At 50.9% G+C, this 25,807-nt stretch overlaps 1 protein-coding gene across 2 annotated transcripts in view; it reads right to left on the minus strand.

Annotated features, from left to right (window-relative positions):
• LOC119384145 (adenylate cyclase type 3) overlaps positions 1-25,807 on the minus strand; it is a 778,406-nt gene that overhangs the window by 564,904 nt on the left and 187,695 nt on the right. For both annotated transcript variants that reach the window (XM_037652438.2, XM_037652439.2), the window contains exon 3: positions 17,637-17,873. In XM_037652438.2, the coding sequence (XP_037508366.1) occupies positions 17,637-17,873 (237 nt within the window). The remainder of the gene's footprint in view (positions 1-17,636; positions 17,874-25,807) is intronic.

Here is a 25,807-nt window from a genome sequence, read left to right on the forward strand (position 1 = left end):
GCGGTAGTGAAGGTTAACATCCGTTTACCGACCATTCCATCATGAATCATCATGTGCCATTCTGATTCTGCCTCTCGTTATTCGTCACAGACATGCTGTTTGTTGCAGTAGCAGAAGTAGAACTTTGTGCCCTGCTCTGGGTGCACAAACGTGAAATGGTCGTGCCCGTTTCCTTTTCAGTGTCCTAACCATTTGCTTTCCAGTTTCTTCTTTCGGGAATGACAAGAATTGAGAGTGACACCATATTCCGTGACGTCACTGTCTGACCCGTTAAAACTAACACGCCGAACCAGACGAGGCCCCATTCGTGCACATACGTTCGCCAGTCGAAACGCCTGCCGTCTAAATGCTAGCCTATATGAAATAGCTTACCCTTGTTCATCATGTCCTTATTTACACAACTTATATTGTCCAGGTGGGCAAGAAGTGCTTTTTTCGCGATGCATCTCAGGCTACAAATCGTGCACGGAGAAAATTTGCTTTTTCGCTGCTCCGAAGGATAGTGACCGCTTGAATATGTGGCCACTGCTATTCCACGGAAAAATCGCGAGTTGCAAACAACAAATTTTGTTTGTGAAAAACATTTTGATGCGCGATTTGTCACCAAATCATGGGTAGCGCTATTTAAAAGAAAACATTCTTGTCTTGTGAGGAAACATTCTTTCGTATCATGTAGCCGCACCATACAATACTCGAGCTAAAGCAGCTTTTTAAGGCAAAAATATGTAAAATTCGTAGATCGTGCCAATACTGTGATAAAATTCTTGGCGCACCATAACGTATGTATCTTGCAGTCTATTTATTTTGAATATGTCAAAGAGCGGCTTCGTAGTCATTGGCCACAAGCTGTCGCCCACTTCATTGCATTCTCTTTCAATCCTGTATTTTCCGACGTGGGAGCGGCGCGTCACATGCTAGTGCACGCCCCGAAAGACCTAAATAGAGTTGTTCTATTCCATTACATCAAAGCATCCGTCTTCTCGCAAATGTTTACGGAATTTGCAAATAAGCGGTTCGTAGGAAAAGATTCTGAAGGCTCACTTGATCTCATATCCGAAATGCCCCTTAACATGACACCTGCTCTTTATATGATGCTGACCGCAAATACATTAATTAATCTTTCGAGGGCAAATGAAGGGTGAATTCAACACGCATCACGCAACTGCAGATTTACATTTGCAGACAAATGAGGGCACGATCGCCTAAGCCACGGTGTTGCCGAGGCCGAAGGTGGTGTTTATGAGCTTCACGCCGCATGCCGAACCGTCATGCATAAAACATTAGTAAATCTTTATATCTAACTTATGTATATGATATTACAATACCACACAATCCTCACAGGGCCTTGCGACATTGCTAAACACGCTAAAACACCGAATGTTAGAAGCGTCAGGTTTGTGCTGGGTATAGCCAGGTGGCCACCGTCCCGCGCGCGCCTCCTTTCGGCAAGAAAGGGAAAGAGGTCCGCGATTTCTCCTCATTCCAATGCGCCGTCGCTCCACCTAAACTATTCTAACACCGTGGCCACGACCCTGCCGATCAACTGTGGGTCGTCCGGCAGGCCCAGGATGCCGCCGGGGTCCAAGGACTCGAGGCCATCACCTAGGCCGGGGTGCTTGTAGCCCCACCCCGCTCAGTGACGCCGGACATGTACAATAAAGTTCTGAAATGCGAATGCATTTCTTAGTCGGGCTATGTGAGGCATCCGGCGTTGTCCGCGCGCCTCTCCGCTCTCACTCCCTCTCCCATAGCAACAGCTGCTGGCGCGCGCTCTTATCCTCGCCCCTAGCAACCGGAGCAGGTGGTGTGGGCGGAGTAGCGGAGAGTGAGTGGAGAGGAGGAGCGCGCTCTGGCGTGTGAGGGCGCTCGCATCCGAGCTCCCGCGTGTGTGGAGAGTGTGTAGGAGAGGGCAGGTGCACTGCTTCGCCGCTCCTTCTGTCGCCGTTCGCTCTCTCTCCTCCCTGCGCCACCGCCTCAATGCAGTGCGTTTGAAACGCGTTTGTAGCGTTTGTGCTGCCTTGGCACAGCCTGAAAACAGCGCGTTCAAAACGCATTTGTGCTGCATTGAAGGCGGTGGCAACATCCCTGAGGTGATTACGAACGCACGTAGGAAGCGTTCGTTGAAAGAGGCGCCCAAAAGGGAGACACTTGAGCGCGTCGATTTGTCCAGGTTTACGCCATTAAAATTACTACGCCGTGTACTCTCGGCGCAAGAAATGCCTTCGCATTTCCTCACGATTCCCTTCGGGGAGGTGGGGGCATTTTTTTACACACTCACTCCTGCCACTTCACGAGTGTTCAGACGCTCCTGTCTTTACTGCGTCGGCACGAAGCCTTTTCAGACGCCGTCGTCTGGGCGGAGCTCGAACCGTACGCCTGCCTGAATTTATGTCCTGGCTGAATAGAAAACTTTCTTTCAACACGAAAGTGTTTTATGCCGCGGTCCACCAAGCCTTGAGTGACGTATTTCCGTGACGGAAATGACATAGAAAAAATGTACACAATGAGATGGCAAAGAAAAAAAGTTCCGTCAACGGGCATCGAACCCATGGCCGTACGGGTCCGCAAAAACAGATGCCGAGCGCGCTATCCACTGCGCCGCGGTCGCACATAATAGTGGCTTTACAAACGCGCCTTTTATATCTGCCACTCTCCCGGTCGGCGGGGTGGTGTTGCCCTCTGGGAGCGGTAAAGTAAAGTAATTCGTCATTTGTGTGGCCTCCGCGATTAGCAGCTGCAACCCTTAACACGTGCGTCCCATTCGGCGCGTTTGCAGTAGAAATTCAATTTTGTTAATGCCTTAACACACCGCGAAATGGCGACCTCAGCCCGAGCGTCGTAAAAGCGTCGGCCTCGCTCATAGCATCACGCTAATCCAAACCAAAAGTAGCTCTGCGACGCGCGCCTGCCTCACCTAGCTGTAACATCGCGTTCTCCGCTCACGCGCTCGCCGCGAGAAAAATTGCGGCCGGGCTACCGCGGCGGCACGACGCGCTTTGCGTTTCCCACTAGTCTGGCCGTGGCCTTCAATCACATTTTAACATGCCGAGGGATGGCGACCAAGTTCTGCGTCCAATATGCGACGCTCTTTTGGCTACCATGCACACCTCGTTCTCCGATTACGCTTTCACCATTAACTACTACAGCTACCGCAACGGTTTGTTTAATCATTGAACATGGACGTTAGTCGTCGGAATAGAGATGTACCACCAAGCATCAAGTCGAGTGCATCAACGTTAAACGGTGCTATATCTGCCAGACATCAATATACATTGCACAAACTCTCTTGTATCAATGTACAGCAAACATTCAGTTACTTCAATTAGGGCACGTTTTACTTTCGAGTTATTGCGATTCCTATGACGGAGGGATCCAACATGTTTTTTTTTCTGTGTTCTGGTTACGAAATGTCTGTGGGAAACAATACATTTTCAGTTGGCAGAAAGCGCTCGTTTTTGTCATCTCTGTGTCCCTCTCACCACCTTAACAAAAATTGAAGTTGAACTAGCCCAAAAACCCAAAATGACTTCTCGTCGTCAGAAAAGCTCGACTTGTCTCATGCCTTGCCTTGTGTGTTGCGTCGACCTATATCGGTTATTAGAGTCTTTTAGCAAGTTACAGAAATACGCTACGCAAACACTGTAAGGCAGTACGGTAGCGTTTCTCCGTTCCCGCTGGTTGTGCTTTTGCCGCTCCCTGTTCCAGTAACAGTGCGCTCCCCAAACGACAGGTGTCTCGTTAGCAATGCGTAGTCTGACGGGCAACAATGATGCTGTAACAGTGTGCAAAATTGGGCTAGTTGGTTTAACTTCATTGTTTAAACAGCGCAGCTTGAAACAACTCAGCTTCAAAAATTTGTGTCAGTGCCCCTATAAAATAGTACCGACACGATTGTGAGGCACTGCAAAAGCGACATTTTTCGTTTGCTTGGCATGAAAGGGGTGGTTTCACAGTGATGTGTCATCACATTGAGACGAAGGTCTAAGGTGGGCACAACACCTCGTGACGTACAAAGCGCAACTCTGTCTTCGGCTATCCGTTGCACGTGACGAGCGTAAACAACGATGGGTAAATTGTCATCCAGCAACTACGACAGCGATTTCGGCCTCCTGCAGGAATCAGTCTTCGGAAATCCAGCAAACTGTTTTGAGTCGTCATGATAATGTCTACAAAACGGAGGCACGAAACACGCACATAATATTTCAGTTTGATTTTTCAATTGCCCTTCCAAGCACCTGCAGGCCAGCGGCACCATCGTGGATATTATCACGTGGAGTCAACGCAGCTGGCTGGATTTTCGAAGCCTTTGTCCTGTATGCGGCTGTAAGTCACGAGTTGCTTTGCCCACATGACTTGCACCTTCGTAAGACTGTGATGACACACCACTGTGAACACGCTCCTTCGATATAGAAACCGATAGTGGTTTTTTAAGGTAGCGCTATTACAAATGCGCGGAATGGGGTCCGAGGCACCACAATACGCCTTTTAGGCTTCTCGTCACCAGTGCTTACATTTAGAGCAACCATACGAAAATTTTCTAAATTTTGTCAGGGTTTAGGTTATGGCGCCATTAAATCATTCGCACCCTAAACTAAGCAACGTGCCTATTATCAAGCAGGCTACTGGGAAATATATGTTACCCTCCTCGTCAGCACTGCCTTTCCTGAGATCGTGGAACGCACAGCTATCGCCGGCGACGGTGACGCACTAGATGGATTGAGCTGCGCTAACCTTTCTGTGTCCTCTGCAGTCATCTCCGCAATGAACTCCTGCAGCGCGCCTCCAGGTAGCGGAGACGAAGCGCATCGCGGATTGTTTGAGGTTTGCTCCGCCAGATGCCGCAACACTACCAGCCGTTTTTAGGGGCGAAGCTCCTTAAGGCGGCACCCGTTCGTCCCTCGTAGTCGTCGTGGTCGTAGTAGTGAGTAACAAGTCTTACGCTTTGACCTCCAAGGTGGTGCCGGTGGGAGATTTCTCCTGTGCGTTGTTGAACAATAAAAAATTCGCAGCGTGCGCGTTAACTAAAAGCCGAATTCTTCTGTCTCTCATTCCCCATTAGCAGCCATTGGCATGTTCCAGTAGGAAACGTTAGTAGAAGTAGAAGTGTAAGTGTTAGCTAAAAGCCGACTTCTTCTGTCTCTCATTGCCATTAGCAGCCATTGTTTACCTCCAAGGTAGTGCCTGGTGAGATTTCTCCTGTGCGTGATTAAACAATAAAAATGTTGTTCAAAACGCCGTTGATTGATGAAATAAACCAACGAAAGACGCCAGATGTTTTGTAAAAGCAGAACGAAAGAACGCCAGATGTTTTTCTTAAAGTGTAGTAGTAGTAGTTGCATGTAGCCACCTCGCCCGATCGTCAACGGGCGAGGTGGACCGGCAACGGCGCGAGGACCCTGCCGTACGAGAGTTAAATCACACTAAAAGACATACTTTGCGGGCGATACACTCTAGTGAGCTTTCAACTTTTCGTCTTAATGTACATGATAAAGAAATTATTTCTACGAAAAACGCAAGGCACACCATGAGCAATACGTTTGGTTTTGGGACGCTAAATGGAACCATGAGGCGATGCGAAGCCGGAGCACTTGCACGATCGCGTTCCGTTGGCTTTCGTTCGGCATGCTACCGACCTCGCGTCGTGGAACGCGCGTCCTGTCTTCCCTCTAGCCTTGCCTTTAATTCGCACAGGGCGAGCGGGGAATGCGGTCGCTCTTGGCGCTCTTTCGCTCGGGAGCGGACTTCTTCCTTGCATTTCACCGATCACAAGTGATAATGAAAGGACCACGTAAACCAACAGTACAATAAAAGTTTGATGTTTAATATATACACGATGTTTCACACTCTTTATATTATGTACTTGGCGCATTTCACGGAAGAGTTTCACGGTTTACAGATGATTCCCTCCGTAGCTTCGCCCCACTCATCATCATTCACCCCGTGGATATGCTGTGATTTTTTATTTCATGCTCGTATACGCCGACAGTCTCTCAACGCCACTGTCACGTAACTCGGGAGCGCTTCCAATGCGGAATGGAGTTGGGAGAGAGAGAGAGAGTCGGGAGACACCGTGGTTGCACTGCAGACACACTTTCATGTCACACACTACGGCAAACCTAACATTAACACGCCCTCAAAATTTACAAAAAGGTAATAAGTGCAAACATGCTAAGTTAATGCGCACTCGCTAACTAACATACAAGGGATTCGAGCTACGTCTAGCTCCTCTCAACTCGAGCGCCTGGCCACTACGGCCTCTCAGTCAGTCGCGCTACGCATCGAAAGTTCTTACATCGTTCGTGGAGTCCGCTGACTGTTCGTTGCCCAAGTCGACGCCCAGTCCTGTCGTCGAAGCTCCTGTCGACACATCGGGGTCGTCGTCGTCGTCGATCAGACGCCGCGCTGATCGTCTTCCTGGCTGACCCTCCGGTCTTTCGTCGAGAACGTCGTCTCGTCCGGTTAGGCCTAACCCTCGGCCTATCCCCAGTGCCACTGGCTCGAACTGTCGACGTGGCTCTCCAGTGATTGTCTGTGGGTTGCCGTCTCGTCGAGCTGGGGTAGTGCCGCAAGTGCCACGAGAACTGCGTGATGAGGCTGCCGCAAGCACGGCAAGCCTCGCTCGGTAGACACCAAGGTCGACGGCCACCCTCCCGAGACATACGCCACGCTGCCTCCAGAACTCGGCTCTGCTGTTCCCTCGCGGACGCGACACTGGCTTGCACCACCTTCCTCTTGGCCAACTCCAGCGAACAATGACTCTCTTATCCTCTGGGGATCCGCACCTAAGTTCGGGTCGCGTAGCACGCGCCTTTCCCCGGCCAATGGCGTGCGCGGACGTGGCGGGGGATGCACACCATCGCGGAATTTTCCATTCGCCGCACACCATCGACGCATTCCGCCGTCCGGCACGCGCCCCGTGCCCCTTTACTCATGACATTGGGCCCCTTTTAAAGAACTTTTTCGTAAAAAACTGCTTTTGTTCTCCTCTTCAGGGTTGCGGCCCTCTACTCTTCTGTCGGTGTCAGGTATCGCGTGGTGATCACTGCACTGGTGATCACCACGCACTTTCGCGGACGCGTCATCACACATTGCGTTCACTTGCACACATTGCACAGAAGCGTTCACTGTGTCCACGCGTTCATCGTCCTGAACACTATACTGCCACACTCACAGGAATAACTACGCACGAAACGCAACGCTCACTGTTCAAAATTCTTTACCAATACACTGTCTACCGAGCTCTATCTACTAAATAATGTCGTCCACTAATATCCTCAAAAGTTTTTTTCGACTGCACAGAATCTGTATACCATAGCAGCCACCAGTTTTATACATGATGCTTCAATCTGTGCTTTTTCACATTGTGCATCTTCTGCAATTTTTTGCTTCTCCTATTGGCAACATATCGTCTCCAACGCTTACACCAGCTGATGACTCTCATCCGACGCTTCTTCGACCCAAGTTTCTCTGACTGCGTCCTACCTCTATACCTGGCGCTGGTTACCTGCACCACACACTCTGCATCCAAACAATTCAAACCTGCTTGACGCGTTTTCGCAGCGTTCATTCTCCTTCGTCTTACGCGTCTACTGTTTACAGCTCGGGGAACTGTTCTTGCGTTCTGCAAATTGCAATCACTTTTCACTACCCTTGGAGCTGTCTGCGTCCTCTTTATATTCACGAATTTACCACCCAGCGTATGACACACTCCATCGCTCCTACTCCTCTCTGGTGTTTTCAGAGCGTTCTTTCTCTTTGGTCCAAAGCATCTACCGTTAACCTGAGCAACCATTCTAGCGTCCTCATGCATAAAACCAGTTTCCGGTTCCTTCAGAGCTATCGGCGTTCCCTTTGCTTTTGCGCGTTTACCGCCATGCGTCTGAGACCGTCTATTCTTCCTACTCCTCCTCTCTGGTGTCACATCCCGCGAACGCTGAGTGCTTGTTTCTGCAACAGACATGTCCCTCCGCGAAAGGCTGTATTCTGTTTCTATGTTGCCTGGATGCTCCACGTTCTCTTTCTCTGTGCACTCTTCAACAACGCTGGGACGCAGTTCACTAATCGTTGTTTTACTACCACCCTCTGCAACATTAGAGCCCTTTTCTTTCTGCTCATTCCTTAAAAGGCTGATCTCATTTGCATTACTAGCGTGCTCACTGCCCTTTTGCTCAGCAGAGACAGAGCTCTGAAAATTAGGCACTCTGACATCTCCCAATGAAACCTATATTGGCCTTTTCTCATCCGGCCCTGCACCCTTTGGCTTGTTTGGCTTGTGCCAATCGCAGTTGAAGCTCGAGTTCGTGCTTCTCTCGAGCATAAGCTTCTAACACTGTGGCGTGTTCTGCCTCGAGATCGGCGCGTCTTGCGGCGTGACTTGCCTCGAGAGCGGCTTCACGCTCCTCTCTTATTCTTCCACTCTTTTCGAACCCGTTCCTTCTCGTCCTCAATACACTTTAGAGCTCGCTCCTTCTTGAGCTTTCCCTCCCCAATGACTCTTAGTGCCTTCTCCCAATCCATCCTTGCAACCCCCGACGATACGTGACTGGGCCCAAGCGCTGGAAGAATCCTGGCACAGGCTCGCGACTTATTGTGTCACGTAACTCGGGAGCGCTTGCAATGCGGAATGGCATCGGGAGAGAGAGAGAGAGAGAGTCTGGAGACACCGTGGTTGCACTGCAGACACTTTTATGTCACACACTACGGCAAACCAAACACTAGCACACACTCAAAATTTACAACAAAAGGTAATAAGTGCAAACATGCTAAGTTAGTGCGCATTCGCTAACATACATGGGATTCGAGCTGCGCCCAGCTCCTCTAAACTCGAGCGCCTGGCCACTATGGCCTCTCAGTCAGTCGCGCTACGCATCGAACATTTTTACTTCGTTCGGGGAGTCCGCTGACTCTGTTCGTTGCCCAAGTCGACGCCCAGTCCCGTCGTCGAAGCTCCTGTCGACGTCTCATGGTCGTCGTCGTCGTCGTCGATCAGACGCCTCGCTGATCGTCTTCCTCGCTGACCGTCCGGTTTTTCGTCGAGAACGTCGCCTCGTCTGGCTGGGCCTAACCCTCGGGCTATCCTCAGTGCCACTGGCTCGGACTATCGACGTGGCTCTCCGGTGATTGTCGGTGGGTTGCCGTCTCGTCGAGCTGGGGTAGTGCCGCATGTGCCACGAGAACTGCGTGATGAGGCTGCCGCAAGCCCGGGAAGCCTCATTCGGTAGACACCAAGGTCGACGGCCACCCTGCCGGGACATACGCCACGCTGCCTCCCGAACTCGGCTCTGCTGTTCCCGTCGCGGGCGCGACGCTGGCTTGCACCACCTTCCTATTGGCCAACTCCTCGGAACAATGACCCCCTCTGGGGTTCCGCACCTCAGTTCGGGTCGCGTGGTACGCGCCTTTCCCCGGCCAATGGCGTGCGCGGACATGGCGGCGGTGCACACCATCGCGTACTTTTCCATTCCCCGCACACCATCGACGCATTCCGCCGTCCGGCACGCGCCCCGTGCCCCTTTACTCATGACAGCCACGTATGCGAAAAAAACAGAAGTATTTGAGAACGATCACCGATATGCATAAACTCGGGCAGTATAGTCGTTACTTGAGGGGTGAAGGTACATCCGCAGATGCGTGGATTCTAGCACTGATCGGATCGCGAGAGCACCGAGGAGCTGAATCAACTCTGCTCGCCAATGACCTTACATGCCTTACAAGATGCCGCAGCTTTACAAGCCACTATCGCTACATTCGCAGCACACTATGCAGCTAGGACAATTCATGGTGCCCGAGAAAAGGAAACTCGAGATGAACACTGTCGTGCAGCTCACGTGAACACAGTGCACGCAGATGAGCTCACTGTCCACTGGTCATTCAGTGGCGTAGACTGGACATGTCCAGTCAGAGCTGTTGCTGGCGCAATGTACAATGGAAAAACGCTGCGTGTAATAGAAGCGAGGAAACAAAAATGATAAGGCTTAGCCACTGCGATCTGTAGCGTTTGGCATGTTTGAAGTCTTGAAACAAATTACGCGCTTGACGCAGAGCGCTTAATTTTAGTCTGCAAATGATTGTAGCGCCTCAGAATGCGGCGCTCGTCAAGGAGGAAGAAGTTGGCATTCGGCCGCGCGGCGGGTGCAGCGCGATAATAAAAATATCAGTTCGAAAACTGAACGCTGTCAGGGCTGGATCTTTCTCGTGTTAGCTCCGACAGTTAATGGTGACCCGATAAAGAACACACAGCCCCAATCATCCCGCATGGATCCCACCGGCTCTGCCACCAATCCTACCGGTCCTGATGCCCAAGAAGACGCCAGACCTAGCGGTGCTGCGGTCGCTGCGATCCAACATGTCAACCTGCCACCATTTTGGCCCAACAGCCCCAGCACATGGTTTCTGCAGGTCGAGGCGCACTTCCGTCTACGGCAAATCACCAGCCAACAGGCCAGGTACTGGCATCTGGTGTCCTGCTTACCTCCGGACGTAGCCGACGACTTAGCTGATATTTTAGCGTCGCCGCACCCGAGCCATCCCTACGACACGTTGAAGGCAGCTATCATTTTCCGCAAGTCTGAGTCCGAACACAGCAGACTCCAACAGCTCATCACGGCTACAGAGCTCGGTGACCGTCGCCCATCGCAGCTACTGCGAGGCATGCGCCAGCTCCTTCGCGGCCCCTCCGCCCCTCAAGAGGAGAAGCTGTTGCGTGAGTTGTTCCTCCAGCGCTTACCGCAGAGCATGGTCCCGGTCCTCGTGGCTGCAGGAGATGTCCCAGTAGACACACTCGCTGAAATGGCTGACCGAGTGGCGGACTAGTCGCGGGCACATAGCCTCAGCGCCGTTACGACAACAGCACCGGCCACCGCTGCAGAACCGGCGCTCGCGAGCATCGAGAACCGTTTGGACGCCCTTGTCAGGCGCCTCGATGACTTTGTACCTGCGCATCGTCGACCGTCATCCGGGTTCCAGATTTACAGTCGCTCCTCGACGCCCCCACGTTCTCCGGAACTTCGGCCAACCGACGCGCCGCGGGACGTCTCATCCTCAACCGTGTGCTGGTACCACCGCCGATTCGGTGCTTCTGCTCGCAAGTGCACTCGCCCGTGCTCCCGGTCGGGAAATGCCACGACCGGCCACTGACGGCGGCAAGTGGTACTGGTCGAAAGTCATGCCGCCTCTTCTATGTTTCTCATAAGATCACTGGCGCTCGCTTCCTAGTCGACACAGGAGCCCAGGTTAGCGTCATACCGGCCTCGTGTGCAGATCGCCGTCGCAACGAACAGACCTGCCCACTCCAAGCGATCAACAATTCCGCCATTCGCAAATACGGCCAACGCTCACTTACACTTGACCTTGGACTGCGCCGTACCCTCCGCTGAATTTTCATCCTCGCTGACGTCTCGCAAGCTGTTCTTGGAGCTGACTTCCTCAGTTTTTTCAACCTTGCTGTGGACATGAATGCTCATCGCCTCATTGATCTCAACACTCGCCTCTCCATCAACGGTGTACTCTGTACTTCCTCGCCAACGGGACTGCGAGCTCTCACACCTGCTTCGCCGTATGCAAAAATACTCGCCTACTTTCCCAGCATCACGAAGCCGCACACCAGAGGGTCACCGTGAAGCATTCAATCACTCACCACATTGCGACCACCGGACCTCCCGTTTTTACACGACCCCGTCGAATATCTGGAGAACGCCTCGCCATCGCCCGCCGTGAGTTTGAGCACATGCTTGAACTCGGCATTGTGCGGCCTTCCTCAAGCAACTGGGCGTCGCCACTCCACATGGTGCCGAAGAAAGATCCTGGCGACTGGAGACCATGTGGGGATTACCGCGCTCTCAATGCCCACACGTTACCAGACCGCTATCCACTTCCTCACATACAGATTTCACATCAAATTTGGCTGGGTGCACAATCTGCTCCAAGTTGACTTAGTGAAGGCTTACCGTCGGATTCCTGTAGAGCCCGTCGACATTCCGAAGACGGCCCTCACCACCCCATTCGGTCTGTTTGAATATGTGAGGATGCCTTTTGGATTACGCAACTCTGCACAGACCTTTCAGCGCACTATCAACGAGGTCACGCGAGGTCTTGATTTCGTATTTGCCTACCTTGATGACCTTGTAGCAAGCTCATCCGGCCCAGAGCATGAAGCCCACCTGCGCACCCTGTTCCACCGCCTGGATGATTACGGCCGCGTAATTAATCCCAATAAGTGCCTCTTCGGCGTCGCTACAATAGCAATAGAGTTCCTAGGGCACCTTGTCACTCCACAGGGTATCCAACCACTCGCCAGCAAAGTGAAGGCTATTCAAGACTTCCCACCCCCGACTTCACTGAAGAGACTCCGAGAATTTCTGGGCCTACTAAACTTCCATCGCCACTTTCTTCCAAAGTGCGCCACATTCCTAAAGCCCTTGACCGACCTATTGGCCAAAAAGAAAGACCCGGCTGCGCCACTGGAATGGACCGAAGACGCTGCATCTGCCTTCGGCACTGCCAAGAAGGCTCTGGAAGACGCCACCATGCTCACACATCCCGTCCCTGATGCCCCAATTCGTCTCATCACCGATGCATCAAGCGTGGCAGTTGGCGCCGTTCTCGAGCAGCACGTATCCGGTTGGCAGCCCCTTGGTTTTTACTCGCAAAAACTGAAGCCACCGGAAGCAAAATACAGTACATTTGCCCGAGACCTCCTCGCGGTATACCTCGCCATCAAACATTTTCGCCATTTATTGGAGGGCCGGGACTTTTACGTCGTTACAGACCACAAGCCCCTGACGTTTGCCTTCCATCGCAATCACAACAATTACACTGCACGGGAGATCCCTCAACTATGCTTTATTTCCGAGTTAACTGTCGATCTCAGACACGTCCATGGGCCGGAAAATGCTGCTGCTGATGCACTATCCCGCATCGATGCCTTGTCGACCCAGCCACCACTAGACATGGAAGAGCTAGCAGCTGCCCAAAGCAACGATCCTGAGCTGCATCGTCTTCGTTCTTCATCCACGTCTCTGTCGCTCACGGAGTGCCCACTTCCATTTTCTACCTCATTAATAACGTGCGAAACGTCTACTGGTGTCCTTCGGCCCTTCGTGCCTTCACCTTCTCGTCGTGAAATTTTATTGCGATAGCAATGATATGGACTGTCTCGGCTGGAAAATGTCCGTGCCCGTCGCCGTCATTCACCGTATATGTATAAGTATGTATATATATAGAAAGGCAACAAAGAAAAATAATTAAGAAATTCCTTCCGACGCGCGGAATCGAACGGGCGACCTCTCGCTTTGCAGCCCGCCGCGTTAGACGTTAGGCCACGAGAGCACCGTCTCTCAGCCTGCTAACGGCGAGCTATTTATATACACCATGTAATTCAGCATGCTTTCTTAGTGGTCACATAGATGGCGCGACGTGCGCGCGTGTTGCGCGCTTTAAAGATCGTCTCCCCGCCTCTGCGAACGCCGTTGCTCTTCGCTCTACAGGGCGTCGTCGCTTTCGTGCGCTTATCTCAAGGAAAGAAGGGGCGGCCGGTGGGGTGCTTCGCTTCGCTCGCTGCAGCGGCCGCGTTTGCGAAAGGAGCGCGCTGTTCAAACAGAAATAAGTAACAACTGTGACAATTAGTTCGCGCTCGTCTTGTGTGTACCTGTTCGTTTGTCTCGTGCGTCCTGCTGTATGATTGAGCAGTGCGCTTCAAGTGTCGAGCTGTGACGCTCGTCCTGTGAGCGTTCTTTTCGTGCGTCCTTTGGGCTCGAGCGACGCGCTGGCAATTTCGAGCTGCTTTCCGTTCTTCGCGTTACATTAAAATTTATTGCTATCGCAATCTTTGCTTCGCCGTTGTGGCGAAACTGCGACTTTTTTTGAGCAATTGCACAACATGAGCCATCCTGGTATTCGTGCGACCCAGAAGCTAGTCGCATCTCGTTTCTTTTGGCCAAGCATCAATGCTGATGTCCGACGCTGGGCGCGAACCTGCCTTGAGTGCCAGCAGGTTAAAGTTCACCGTCACACTGTCACGGCAACATCCCCATTTCGGCCTCCAGACGCAAGGTTTTCTCACGTCCATCTCGACGTCGTCGGCCCTCTTCCGTCATCGCAAGGAGCCTGTTACCTGCTGACCTGTGTGGATCGCTTCACCAGATGGCCGGAAGCGTTTCCCATTTCCGACATTACAGCACCAACAGTTGCCAAGGCTTTCACAAACGGCTGGGTGTCGCGCTTTGGATTCCCTTCTGTCGTCACCACTGATCGCGGTTGTCAATTTCAATCGGCCCTTTTCACCGCACTTGCCAATATCCTGCGCATTCGACACATCCACACAACTGCCTACCATCTTTCCGTCAATGGCATGGTCGAACGGCTTCATCGACAACTGAAAACTGCCCTGACTGCTCACCAGCCAAGGGCTCGACCACCTCCCCTTCGTACTTCTGGGCATCCGATCAGCATTGAAAGCTGATCTCGGCTGCTCATCAGCCGAACTAGTCTATGGCGTTTCCATGCGTCTTCCAGGGGAATTCTTCGAGCCATCATCGCCACCTTCCACTCAAGATGTCTCCACGTACATTCGAGAGCTGCGTACCACGTTTCGGGACCTTGCTCCTGTGATTCCTGCCGACCGACACCCCCAGTCTTCGTCAGCCAGGATCTGCATGACTGCAGTCACGTCTTCGTTCGGCGTGACCAAATACGGCCACCACTCACACCAGCCTATGATGGCCCATTCCGCGTACTCCATCGTACACCTAAGACGTTCACGCTGGACATCAATGGCCGTGAAGACGTCGTGGCTGCTGATCGACTGAAACCTGCGTATATCGCCGCTCTCGCGTCCGCGGCGCTTCAATCTTCAGTCTGGATGCCCACATCCAAGCATGTTCACTGGGCGACTACTATGGCTCTAGTTCTACGGGGGGGAGCCCTGTAGCGCCTCAGAATGCGGCGCTCGTCTAGGAAGAAGTTGGCATTCGGCCGCGAAGCGGGTGCAGCGCGATAAAAAAAGCAGTTCGAAAACTGAACGCTGTCAGGGCTGGATCTTTCTTGTGTTAGCTCCGACATGATCATTAGGACTTCAGTTACCGACTCAATGTGGTTGCACAATATCGTCAAATGAGTTTTCGGCTCCCTTCAAACGGAAACCATCGCATAAGCAGATGTCATACAACCGTTTCACATTTTGCAATGACGTTTTACTCATTGGCAGACCGCATCCAAGAGCCGCAAAGAAAAAACCGACTACAAATTGGCACCGAGAAACTCTGACATGCTTCTTACCTTTCAATAAATTGTGCGACCCCAAAAAAGGTTAACAAAGCTAGCCTGAACTTATATTTGTGAATTAACAAGAAAAAAACATGGCTGATCCCTCTGTCATAGGAATCGGTATAACACGAAAGTGAAACGTGTCTTCACAGACGTAGTTGAGCGTTTGTTGCGCATTCTTTCGCCCCAAGGGCGAAGGAATGAATGCTACAGCAACAAATTGTAATGTCACGCAAAGAACGGCAAGCAGCTCGAAACTTGCAACGCGCTGCTCGAGCAGAAAGGACGCACGGAACGTACACAGGATGAGAGCGAACTAACTGTCACATTTGTAACTTATTTCTGCGTGAGCACCGCGCTCATTTCGCAAAAGCGGCCACTGCAGTGAGCCAAGTGACCTTCGTGCTCTCAACGCGAGACGTACAAACCACAGCGATCACGAGATAAGCGCACGCACAAGCGACCACGCCCTGTAGACGCGGGCCTTCGTCGCAACGGCGACGACATTTGAAGCGCGCTCTTCTAACGCTCTTCTAGAGTTACTGTATACGCTACCTTTAGGTAGCAGAGATGCGCATCTGTCTTCCAAGCGCCGCTAGCAACCATGCATTGCGGAGAAGCTGACGCTCGGGCTAATTTTTTTATTACTCGACGCTGCCGCTGCAGCGAACCTAAGTAGCACTATTCATCGACAGCCAATGCTCATCGCCGGTCTTCGACACGCCAGACATGTTAATCGGGGACACGGTAGGCATGTCGCCTGCAAAAGCTGAGTTCGACTTCACCGCATAGCTGTGGTTGCTAGCCAGACCTATGCGCAATTCTGCTACCTAAAGGTAGCATATACAGTAACTCTACGCTCTTCGAGCCCTTCGCGCCATCTCGCTAGTGATAACAAAAACACGCTGTAACACAGATCTCTGAGTACAGCCACCGGCTAATGGTGTATATATATATAGCTCGACGTTAGCATTCCGAAAAACGTGCCTTCCTTGGCCGAATCGTTTCGCGCTGTGCGTTGCAGAGCGAGGGGTCGTAAGTTCGATTCCCGGTCACAAAATTTTTTCATCTGGTTTTTTTTCTTTGCCCACTGTTAGTCTTTATATTTTACAACGTCATATCCGTGACGGAAATACGTCAGTGGAGCCGTGGTGGACCCCGGCATAAAAGACTTTCGTGTTAACAAAAATAGTTGATCCCTCCGTCATAGGAATCGGAATAACACGAAAGTAAAACGTGCCCTTATAGAAGTAACTGAATGTGTACTGTACATTGATATAAGAGAGATAGCACAATGTATATTGATGTGTGGCAGCTATAGCACCGTTTAACGTGGATGCACCCACTTTGATGCTTGGTGGTACATCTCCATGCCGACGACTAACGTCCATGTTCAATGATTAAACAAACCCTTGTGGTAGCTGTAGTAGTTAGCGGTGAAAGCGTAATCAGAGAACGAGTCGTGATAGCCAGAAGAGCGTCGCATATTGAAGGCAGAACTTGGTCGCCATCCTTCGGGATGTTAAAATGTGATTGAACACCACGGCCGCACTAGAGGGAAACGCAAAGCGCGTCGTGCCGCCCCGATAGCCCGGCCGCAATTTTTCTCGGGGCGAACGCGTAGGCGTGAACGCGGTGTTACAGCCAGGTGAAGGCAGGCGCGCGTCGCCGAGCTACTTTGGTTAGATTAGCGTGATGCTATGAGCGAGGCCAACGCTTTTACGACGCTTGCGTTACGGTCGCCACCTCGCAATGTGTTAAGGCATCGACAAAATTGCACTTCTATTAAAAACGCGCCGAATGGGACGAACGTGTAACGCGGTGCAGGTACTAATCGCGGAAGCCACAATAATTATGATTTACTTTACTTTGCCGCCCCCAGAGGGGAACACCACCCCGCCGACCGGGAGAGTGGTAGATATAAAAGGCGCGTCTGTAAAGCGTCTAGAGTCTGTGACCGTGGCGCAGTAGACAGCGCCCCCGGCATCTGTTGTTGCGGACCGAGCGGTCGTGGGTTCGATGCCCGGTGACGGAACTGTTTTTCTTTGACATCTGATCGTGTACATTTTTTCGACGTCATTTCCGTGACGGAAATACGTCACTGAACTCTTGGTGGACCCCGGCATAAAACACTTTCGTGTTAAAATGTTCTTAACGTGGTGCTTCAGTATAGATTAAGACGGCTGGAGTGATGCCGCCTAGAAGCGTCTTTGAAATGCTCGAACTCTTTGAGAGTGATCCCCATTAGAATCCGACATATATCTGCATTTTTGTGCATAGTGCAGCTTGCCGTTCAAGACTAGGTTTGCTGCTGCAATGAAGGCATGCATATCAGCTAGCAGTGCTCCACTCGGAGGGTGCGCACGGAGACTCACGTCGGACAGCTTGTCGAAGCGCGCGAAAAGCTCGTTGAGCGTGCGAACCAGCTGCGCCGCAGGACAGGTGGACGAGAAGGCGGTGAATCCCACGATGTCGGCGAACAGGATGCTCACGTTCTCGTGGCGGCTCATGTAAATCTTCTTGAAGGGCCCCTGCACTACGGCGTCCAGGTCCTGCTTCAGCTCGGCCGCCACGTGCTTTGGCAGCACGGACAGTAGCAGCCGCTCTTGCTCCTGCGCACCAAAATCACATCCTTGAGAACATTCTGTGCTGCATGCAGTCTATAGGTGATCACGGTCACAGACTATATGGCGCAATGTCTGACGATCTATGCGAGAAAAACGTCTGCTATTTTTCTGGCCAAATTTCGCTGCGAAAGCATCACTGGAATCTTTTCTGTCGTAGCGCATACTTGTTAAAGCTCGAGAACAAAAGTCGATGGCGAAGTGAGGAGGCCAAGTAATGCAAAAGTAACATGAAGTGCAAAACGAAGAAAAGTGTAATGGCATCGCTATGCGGTTGCTTAGTCGAGTAAAGAGCGAATATGAGTAAATACAGTGAAACCTCGGTGACACGAATCTCACGGGATCACTAAAAGTATTCGTAGGATTCGAAATTCGTATCACCAGAAAGCATGGGAAATTAGCATGCGACAAAAGAAAGCTGGCGTACATCTTCATCTATTGTTTTTGAGGGCCACGGCAACGTCAGGAAGAACCCTGAATGATTGTCAGTCAAGTTTTTTTATGTCGGCAACCATACCAGCACTCGTAAATGTACGGCCCGTACGCGCGTATTTTATTAATGAAGCAGGTGCGTTGTGACCCGCGACAGCAGTAGCGCCTTCCAAATTTTAGTATGCTTTTTTGCATGACATCGGAGTGCTGCAGCAAAACTAACAAAAGAAAGCGCTTTGACGCGACGGATTAATGTCACAAAATTACAGAACCACGGTCCTGTGTTATGATTCTGTCATCGCGGAGGCGCTGGGGATGTCTTTTGGGAAACTTACGGCAGTGCGCGCAGAAATGCGACCTCAACGGTCGCGCATGTTGACGTTGTGAGGCCTGACTCTTTCGCCAGGACAGTTCTCGCGTTCTTTCGGTCCTCGTCCACCTTTCATAGGATGTCTGGTGCGCGAGGCAGGCACGTGTAAACACAGTGCAACGACAGCAGCCCGCGTTGACGCGTTAGAAAAAAAAAGCAAGGCGCTAATGTCCTCTGTAATCTAAACGCGAAGGCACACGGATGCACATACGAGCTTCAAAAATCTCTGCACACAATCTCAGAGGCCGTAGCGCGTCTGTGAATGTTTATTCTGAGCGTAAGAAAAGTGTTTTAATGCGAAAGCTGTTATGAGATCATTTCAGCGGCCGTTTTTGGAGCCGTAGTTGTCCGCCGCCGCCGCCACCGCCGCCGGTGTCCGTAACCACTATCGCTCGAAATAAGAAAAAAAGATTGGCCGCGTATCTGCGTGCTTCGCTGCAAATGTTGTCTAAAGACGATAGAAGAGGCGCTGCGTGAGATATGGACACCATCTGGCAATACGTCGGGAAACATGAGTGCTGTGTTGCGGGCTGGTAGTCCCGGCGCAGCAGCAGGCGCAGAGCGGCGGTGACCAACGCGAACGGCGGGGACGCCAGCCAGCCCGAACACGCGGTATGGCGCGAAGCGCTGAAGCAAAGGAAACATCCGCACTCAACGAGTACTCTCCACACACTCTTTTATTTACACGTCGCATGGGTAAAACAGGAATACCAGAGCGGCGCCCTATGGCATTCGTACAGTGCAATACAGAACCGAAACCGAAACACAACACTGAGTTCGTGCAGAGGGCACGGATGAAGGCAAGTTTCAGCGCAGTCGCATTTTCAGCGCAGCTTAAGAAACGAGGGTCTTTAGAATTACGCATGTACGCATTTTTCTATTAAAGAAACACACCACCTAATACTTACCTAGTGATGTTGCGCCTCAGATATGCGTAATGTTTGCTTTTTGATCGACAATGTACACAAGTATGAACCTAGTCAGCCGTTCAAGATGGCTGGCCCTTGGGCACGTGGTTCAACTTTGGCCGAGTGGCTGAATTGAGTGACGTGCCGACAAACAGAAAGACAGACCAAAATTTCTGCGCTTATGTATCCCAAGAAACACTATCGTCTTTAAAATGCCAGGCCTGCGCTGAAACCGCAGCACAGTCACAGCGAAAGCTGGAAGAGCGGCGTTTCTAGAGCCCGTTGTGAGCTCTCTTGGGGCTACTTATACAAGTACACATGCAAGGCACCCACTACGCCATAAATCACAATTTTTGTGAAGTTCGGAAGCACCTACTAAGCCAACATTCATCATTCTGCGGAGAAGCCAGGCACCAGCTACACGTCTGTAAGGCATTATGTGCACTTTGGTGACGCGACGACTGATGACTATGAAGAATTGTGGCTCAGCCCTTTGCAATGGGTTGGAAGATTTAAACGGCCCAGTTATGCAATTTGAATTGGGTGACGCCCGGTCGCTATTTCCCTCTCCCGCCATGCTGTATAACATACGTTGACGTGGGAGAAAGGGGGGGGCGATGAACTTTACTGAAACCCCGAGGAAATGGATCATGCGCTTATGGGCTTCATTGGCAACCAGTACAAGTGGCAACCAATACGAGGAACCCACTACGCTATAAATCATTGTAATTTTTGAGAAGTAGGGCAGCAGGCACTGTGCCATTTGTCGTTATTCTACGAAGAGTTGTGGTACCTGCTAAACGCATGTAAGGCATCATACGCACTTTGTTGACGCTGTGCCTGATGACGATGAAGAGTTATGGCGGAGCCCTTTGTAATGGGTTGGAAGCATTCAACAACCTACTCGTTGCGCAATTCGCATTGTGTGACGCCTGGTTACAGAATTCACGTTGTGCGACGCTTCGTGCTTATTTTACTCTTCTACGACGCTATATTGCATATGTTAATGTGGTTCCTTCCCGACATGAAGCCTGTATAGGGTCGTTTTGCAAAGCAGTGTCAAGCACCGGCATGGCTCAGAGGTTGAATACTGCGTTCCCACTCTGAGGGCCCAGGTTCCAACCTCGTTCCATCCTGAAACTTTTTTCTTATTTCGAGCGATAGTGGTTACGGACACCGGCGGCGGTGGCAGCGGCGGACTACGGCGCCAAAAACGGCCGCTGTAATGATCTCATAACAGCTTTCGCTGTAAAACGAAATAAGAAAAAAATTTCCTGTATTCGGTTTTCGCCCACAAAGACTGTCAGCAACGCTCAGCGCAAACCGCGCCTCATTGATCGAGAAGCTTCTCGATCACTGTAGGTCATTTTGTTAGGATTGCGCGCAAGACGCGAACACTCGAGCTTATTCTAGAGACTGCGTGACAACCAGCGATAAGGCTGGAATATTCTACGGCACATGCATAAATGCCGACGTCCTTCACCGCTTGTCAGTTGATCGACAGCCGATGCTCTGTTCGCCGCTATCAGTGCATACCGTGTGTATTGCTGCTAATTAACTTTCCGTTTCTCGGCCACGAGTTCGGCCAAATAAAGAGTTTCATCTTGGACACGTGGCCGCCTGCGGTCTTCGTCGACGTGACGACCCCGTGACAATATCGCAGTACTGCCGTAGATACAGTCTATAGGTTTTTGTGGCGTAGTTTATAACTCATTTCTTCAGATGTTATTTTGCGAAAATTGAAATTATCAAGAGATTCCGGCTGCACACTACGCGCTGTTGCATGAGATGTCGTGCCGCGCTAGAATTTCTTAAACTGCGTTCGCTATCCAATCAGAAAATCTGCCTTGCGAATTGTAAAGGCTTCGGCACTCGTTATTCTCAGACTTCCACCACTGGAGCGAATTTCCGATGTCTCTGCCGACCTCTGCAGAATGAGCATAGCGGTCCAGCTCATCCCTTCATTCATGTCGTTCCCATACGTCGTCCCACTTTTAATGTCATATATTAAAATCCTCCTTGAGGTCTTCTCCTTGCAGGTTTGAGCAGTGTATGTTATGAATGGTTTGTACTGTGCTCCTTTTTGTATTATAATGGTTTATGCCTTGCTAACGATGTTCCGACTAGACTGCGTGGGTAGGACTTGCAGAAGGTGGTCCAAGAGATTTCGATCTATTTTCGGGGATCGTTCCAGTTCGGTAACAAGAGCGCGAATAAACTCCTCAAAGCTTATTCATTGGATGCATATGGTTCGAGGAAAAGGGACATCACCCGGCACGGAATACGTAACTTTCTTTAAGCCAGATATTTTGTCAAGTCAATTTATTTTGCCCCATACCTTATTCAAAGGAACGCTGTTGGAATGGCACATTCCAACAGCGTTGGAATGTGCCATTCCTGCACATTCCAACGCTGTTGCGGCAGTATCGTGTAGCTCTCGCACCATACAGCGGACCAAGGCGAAAGCTCAGACGTTAACAACGTGGGCACACAAAGCAGGCTCTATGTACATGTCCATGTCGCATCCCATGACCACTGGGAGCCGTGAGGAAGCCGCGGAAAAATAGTGTGTCTCTACAGTGATTCTATGTAAGGAGACTCCGTGAAGACCTTTCGCTTTAGTGGACTGCTGGAACTGTGAACACTGCCCCGCTTTGGAGCTCTGTGATCGCTGTTCCGATAATAAGTTATAGTTATCAAGTTTAGTATGCTGCATTTATTACTGCGACTGCAAAGTAACATTTGAGATATGGAATAACAGCGAATGCAATTAATAAAGCACAAAATAGTGAGATGTTAACTATATAAGCGCTTCGACTATTTGCTTTTAGTTCGCCCGTTTCAGATAAATCAAGTATCCCGATATGCAAGAAGCAAACGAAGTTCAGTACGTGTCCCTCATAAACCTTCTCCAAGCCCCGCCACGGTGGTCTAGCGGTTATGGCGCTCGAATGCTGACCCGAGAGAGGGAATAAACTTTATTGAAGAATTAGAGTACGTGGCTAATCCCGGGTGCAGCCGTCTTGTAGAGCCCCACTGGCCACGGCTGCTAGCCGGGCCTGGTCTAGGGTCAACAGTTGGCTCCCCAGTGCTAGCTCGGAAAGCCGTGCCTCCCAAGACCACGATGTGAGTATTTGTAGTGAGCGCACCAACCTAGATACTGCATTGGCTGGCCGCTCGGTACATTGGTAAGTGATGTGTGTAAGTGTGGCTGTGTGGTCACTACACCATGGGCATACACCTGTTGTGTATACCTGTGGAAAAATTGCGTGTAGTTTTGATATGTGTGGATATGTGTTAGTTTGGAGGCGGCGCCAATCCCGGGCTTGTTTGCTGCTTAATTAGGGATGTGGAGGGGCGTACTGCCGTCTTGTAAGGCGTTGGTTTTCCAATATATGCCTGCTTGTTATTCATTGTTCTTCATGGTGCCCTGTTAGATGTCCGGAGGAGAGTCCTGCGTCTCGGCCAGTAAGTCCACGAGCAACGCAGTTTGCCTCCTCGTTCCCCCTCAAGCCGTCATGCCCTGGGCACCAAGTGACGCCATGTGCCTCCATCAACGTGGGCCCCAAAATATCAGTGACGCATCTTGGAAGTGTGCCTCTAAGGTACACGCGACATGCAGCTTGTGAGTCTGTCAAAATATACGCTGGGCGCCCCCTTCTTTCGGCTTCTCTAATTGCCAAGGCTATGGCTGCTGCCTCTGCGGTGGCAATTGATCTGGTGGGTAGGGACGCGCAGGCCACTACTTCGCTTTGGTTAGTCACTGCCAATGCATATGCTTGTTTTTTGGCGCCTTGTGGCGGCGCGGGATAAAGAGTGGCGTCGGTAAAGTAGGCGTCTGAATCGCTACTTCTCTGCAGGTGTTTCCGGGCTCGCGCTTGACGGCGCTTTTTGTTGTAGAGCGGGTGCATGTTTTTTGGAACTGGCTCCACGATGATTTGATCACGTATTTGCTTGGGTACAATGACCGTCTCATCGCCACAATATTGAGGGGTGAGAGGGTATCCCAGGCTCTGTAGGAGTTTTCTTCCCTGGTGCGTTGTGGTGAGTCGTTCTCGCTGTGCGATTAGCGTGGCGGCTGCCAATTCTTCACACGTATTATGCATGCCGAATTCCATGAGTTTTTCTGTTCTTGTGCTGTTCGGAAGTCGCAGTGTTGCTTTGTATGCAATTCTGATGAGCATGTTAATCTGCTCTATTTCGGGCTTGCGTGTTGCCTGAAAGGGAAGAGCGAACGTGACTCGGCTGAGAACGAAGGCATCTACAAGGCGTACCGTGTCGGCCGCTGTCATCCCATCATTACTTCGCGCAATTCTAGCTATAAGGGATGCAATACTCTTTACGGCATGTTTGAGTTTACCTATTGCAGTCTTTGCGCTGTTGTTTTCTTGCACGTGCATACCTAGTATTCGAGCTACTGGGGTCCTGTTGATGATCTGTCCGGCAATTTCCAGCTGCAGCGTGCTTGCACGGTTGGACTGAGTGCTTGGGGGTCTTATTTGCAAATATTCCGATTTGTTAGGTTCGCATGACATGCCTGCTGCAGTGAGGTAGCCTTGAATCATGTCTATAGCGGTTTGCAGTACATCTTGACGTTCTCCATAAGAGCCCTTTGTTGCCCATGGCGTAATATCGTCCGCGTAAAAGGCACAGCCCATGTTTGGTACAGTCTCCAGCTGGAGGACTACTTTCCGTAGACCAATATTGAATAAAAATGGAGACAAGATGGAGCCCTGAGGTGTGCCTTTCAGTGGGAGGTCGTATGGTGATGATTTGGTACCGGCCATGCCAATCTGCGCCTTGCGATTTCCAAGAAAATCAGAGGCATAGTTGAATATGCGTTGTCCACATCCTATGGCGGCAAGACCGTCTAGTATGGTACAGTGCGCAATACTATCAAATGCTTTCTCGATGTCGAGTGCAACGAGTAGATTGTTGAGACTACCTGGCGCTGGGTTAAGCACTTCCTCTTTGAGCAATAAAAAGATATCCAGGGTAGACACTCCTCGCCTAAATCCGTACATAAATGTTGGTAGAAGCCCCCGTTCTTCTGTGTATTGGTCAAGGCGAGTGAGTATAACTTTTGGAAGAGCTTGCCAACGCATGACGTTAATGAAATGGGTCGTAGCTGATCAAGGCTTCGCCGTGTACCTGGTTTAGGTATGAGTACAACCTGTGCCAGTGTCCATTCTGCAGGTATCTTCCCACACGGTGTCCAGACTTCCTGATTAAAGTGGTCCGTGATAGCTTGTAATGCTTCATTGCTGAGGTTCCGTATCATGGCATTTGCAATGCCATCCAATCCGGGCGCTGTATTGCTTTTGAAGCTTTGCGCCGCTGCATAAACCTCCGCAAAGGTTATGGGCGCGTCGAGCTCAGTGTTGGGTTCTCCACTGTAGTCTTGACTTGGTGTTGGGCTAACGTTTCGCTTGCGTTCTCCTGAGTAGCGTTGTTTCAGCTCTTCTATTAACTGATCCGGATCACCTTCAAATTCCCCAGCTAGCCGTTGAAGGGTAGCGTTTGTTTCGGTTCTTGTCGCGGAGGGATCCAAAAGACTTCGTAGGATGTTCCACGTCTTTTTCGTTCTTAATGTGCCTTTCAAGAAATCGCAGAAGGTGCGCCAGTTGTGTTGTAATGTTCCTTTGCGCATGCGTTTACTTCCTCCGTGATTTTCGCTATACCGAGTCTGAGTTTCTTATTTAACTTTTGTCGGCGCCACCGTTTCGTGAGGCCTCGACGAGTTTCCCAAAGATGCGTCAAGTGGGTGTCAATGGCAGGTGCGCCTGTAGTTGTTTGAAAGATCTTGGAGTTCTTTTCATAGAGACCTTTAATGTACGGTGTTCATTGGGCTATGGTTGTTGGCTTGGGCCCGTCTACTTCCTGTTGCTCTCTATATTTAGTCCAGTTAGTCAGTCTGGCTTTTCCGAGCGGGCGTCGCAGTCGAGCTGTTTCGTATGTTATTTGCACAATATTGTGATCGCTGCCCAGATTGTCGTCCAGCACACTCAGCGCATGGTCGCGGCATTGTTGGTTATGGTAAGGTCGGGTGTGGTGTCCCTGTTGACACTGTTTCCTATACGTGTGTAGTCGTAGCGTGTAGGAGTGTGTAGTCGTAGCGTTGTATCGCTTCTAAAAGTCGCGTACTTTTGGGTCTGTCTGCGCTATAACCCCATGTGGTGTGCCAAGCGTTCAAGTCCCCAGTGATGATTAAG

This window comes from Rhipicephalus sanguineus, chromosome 2 (genome assembly GCF_013339695.2).
Source record: "Rhipicephalus sanguineus isolate Rsan-2018 chromosome 2, BIME_Rsan_1.4, whole genome shotgun sequence".
NCBI classification, from domain to species: domain Eukaryota; kingdom Metazoa; phylum Arthropoda; class Arachnida; order Ixodida; family Ixodidae; genus Rhipicephalus; species Rhipicephalus sanguineus.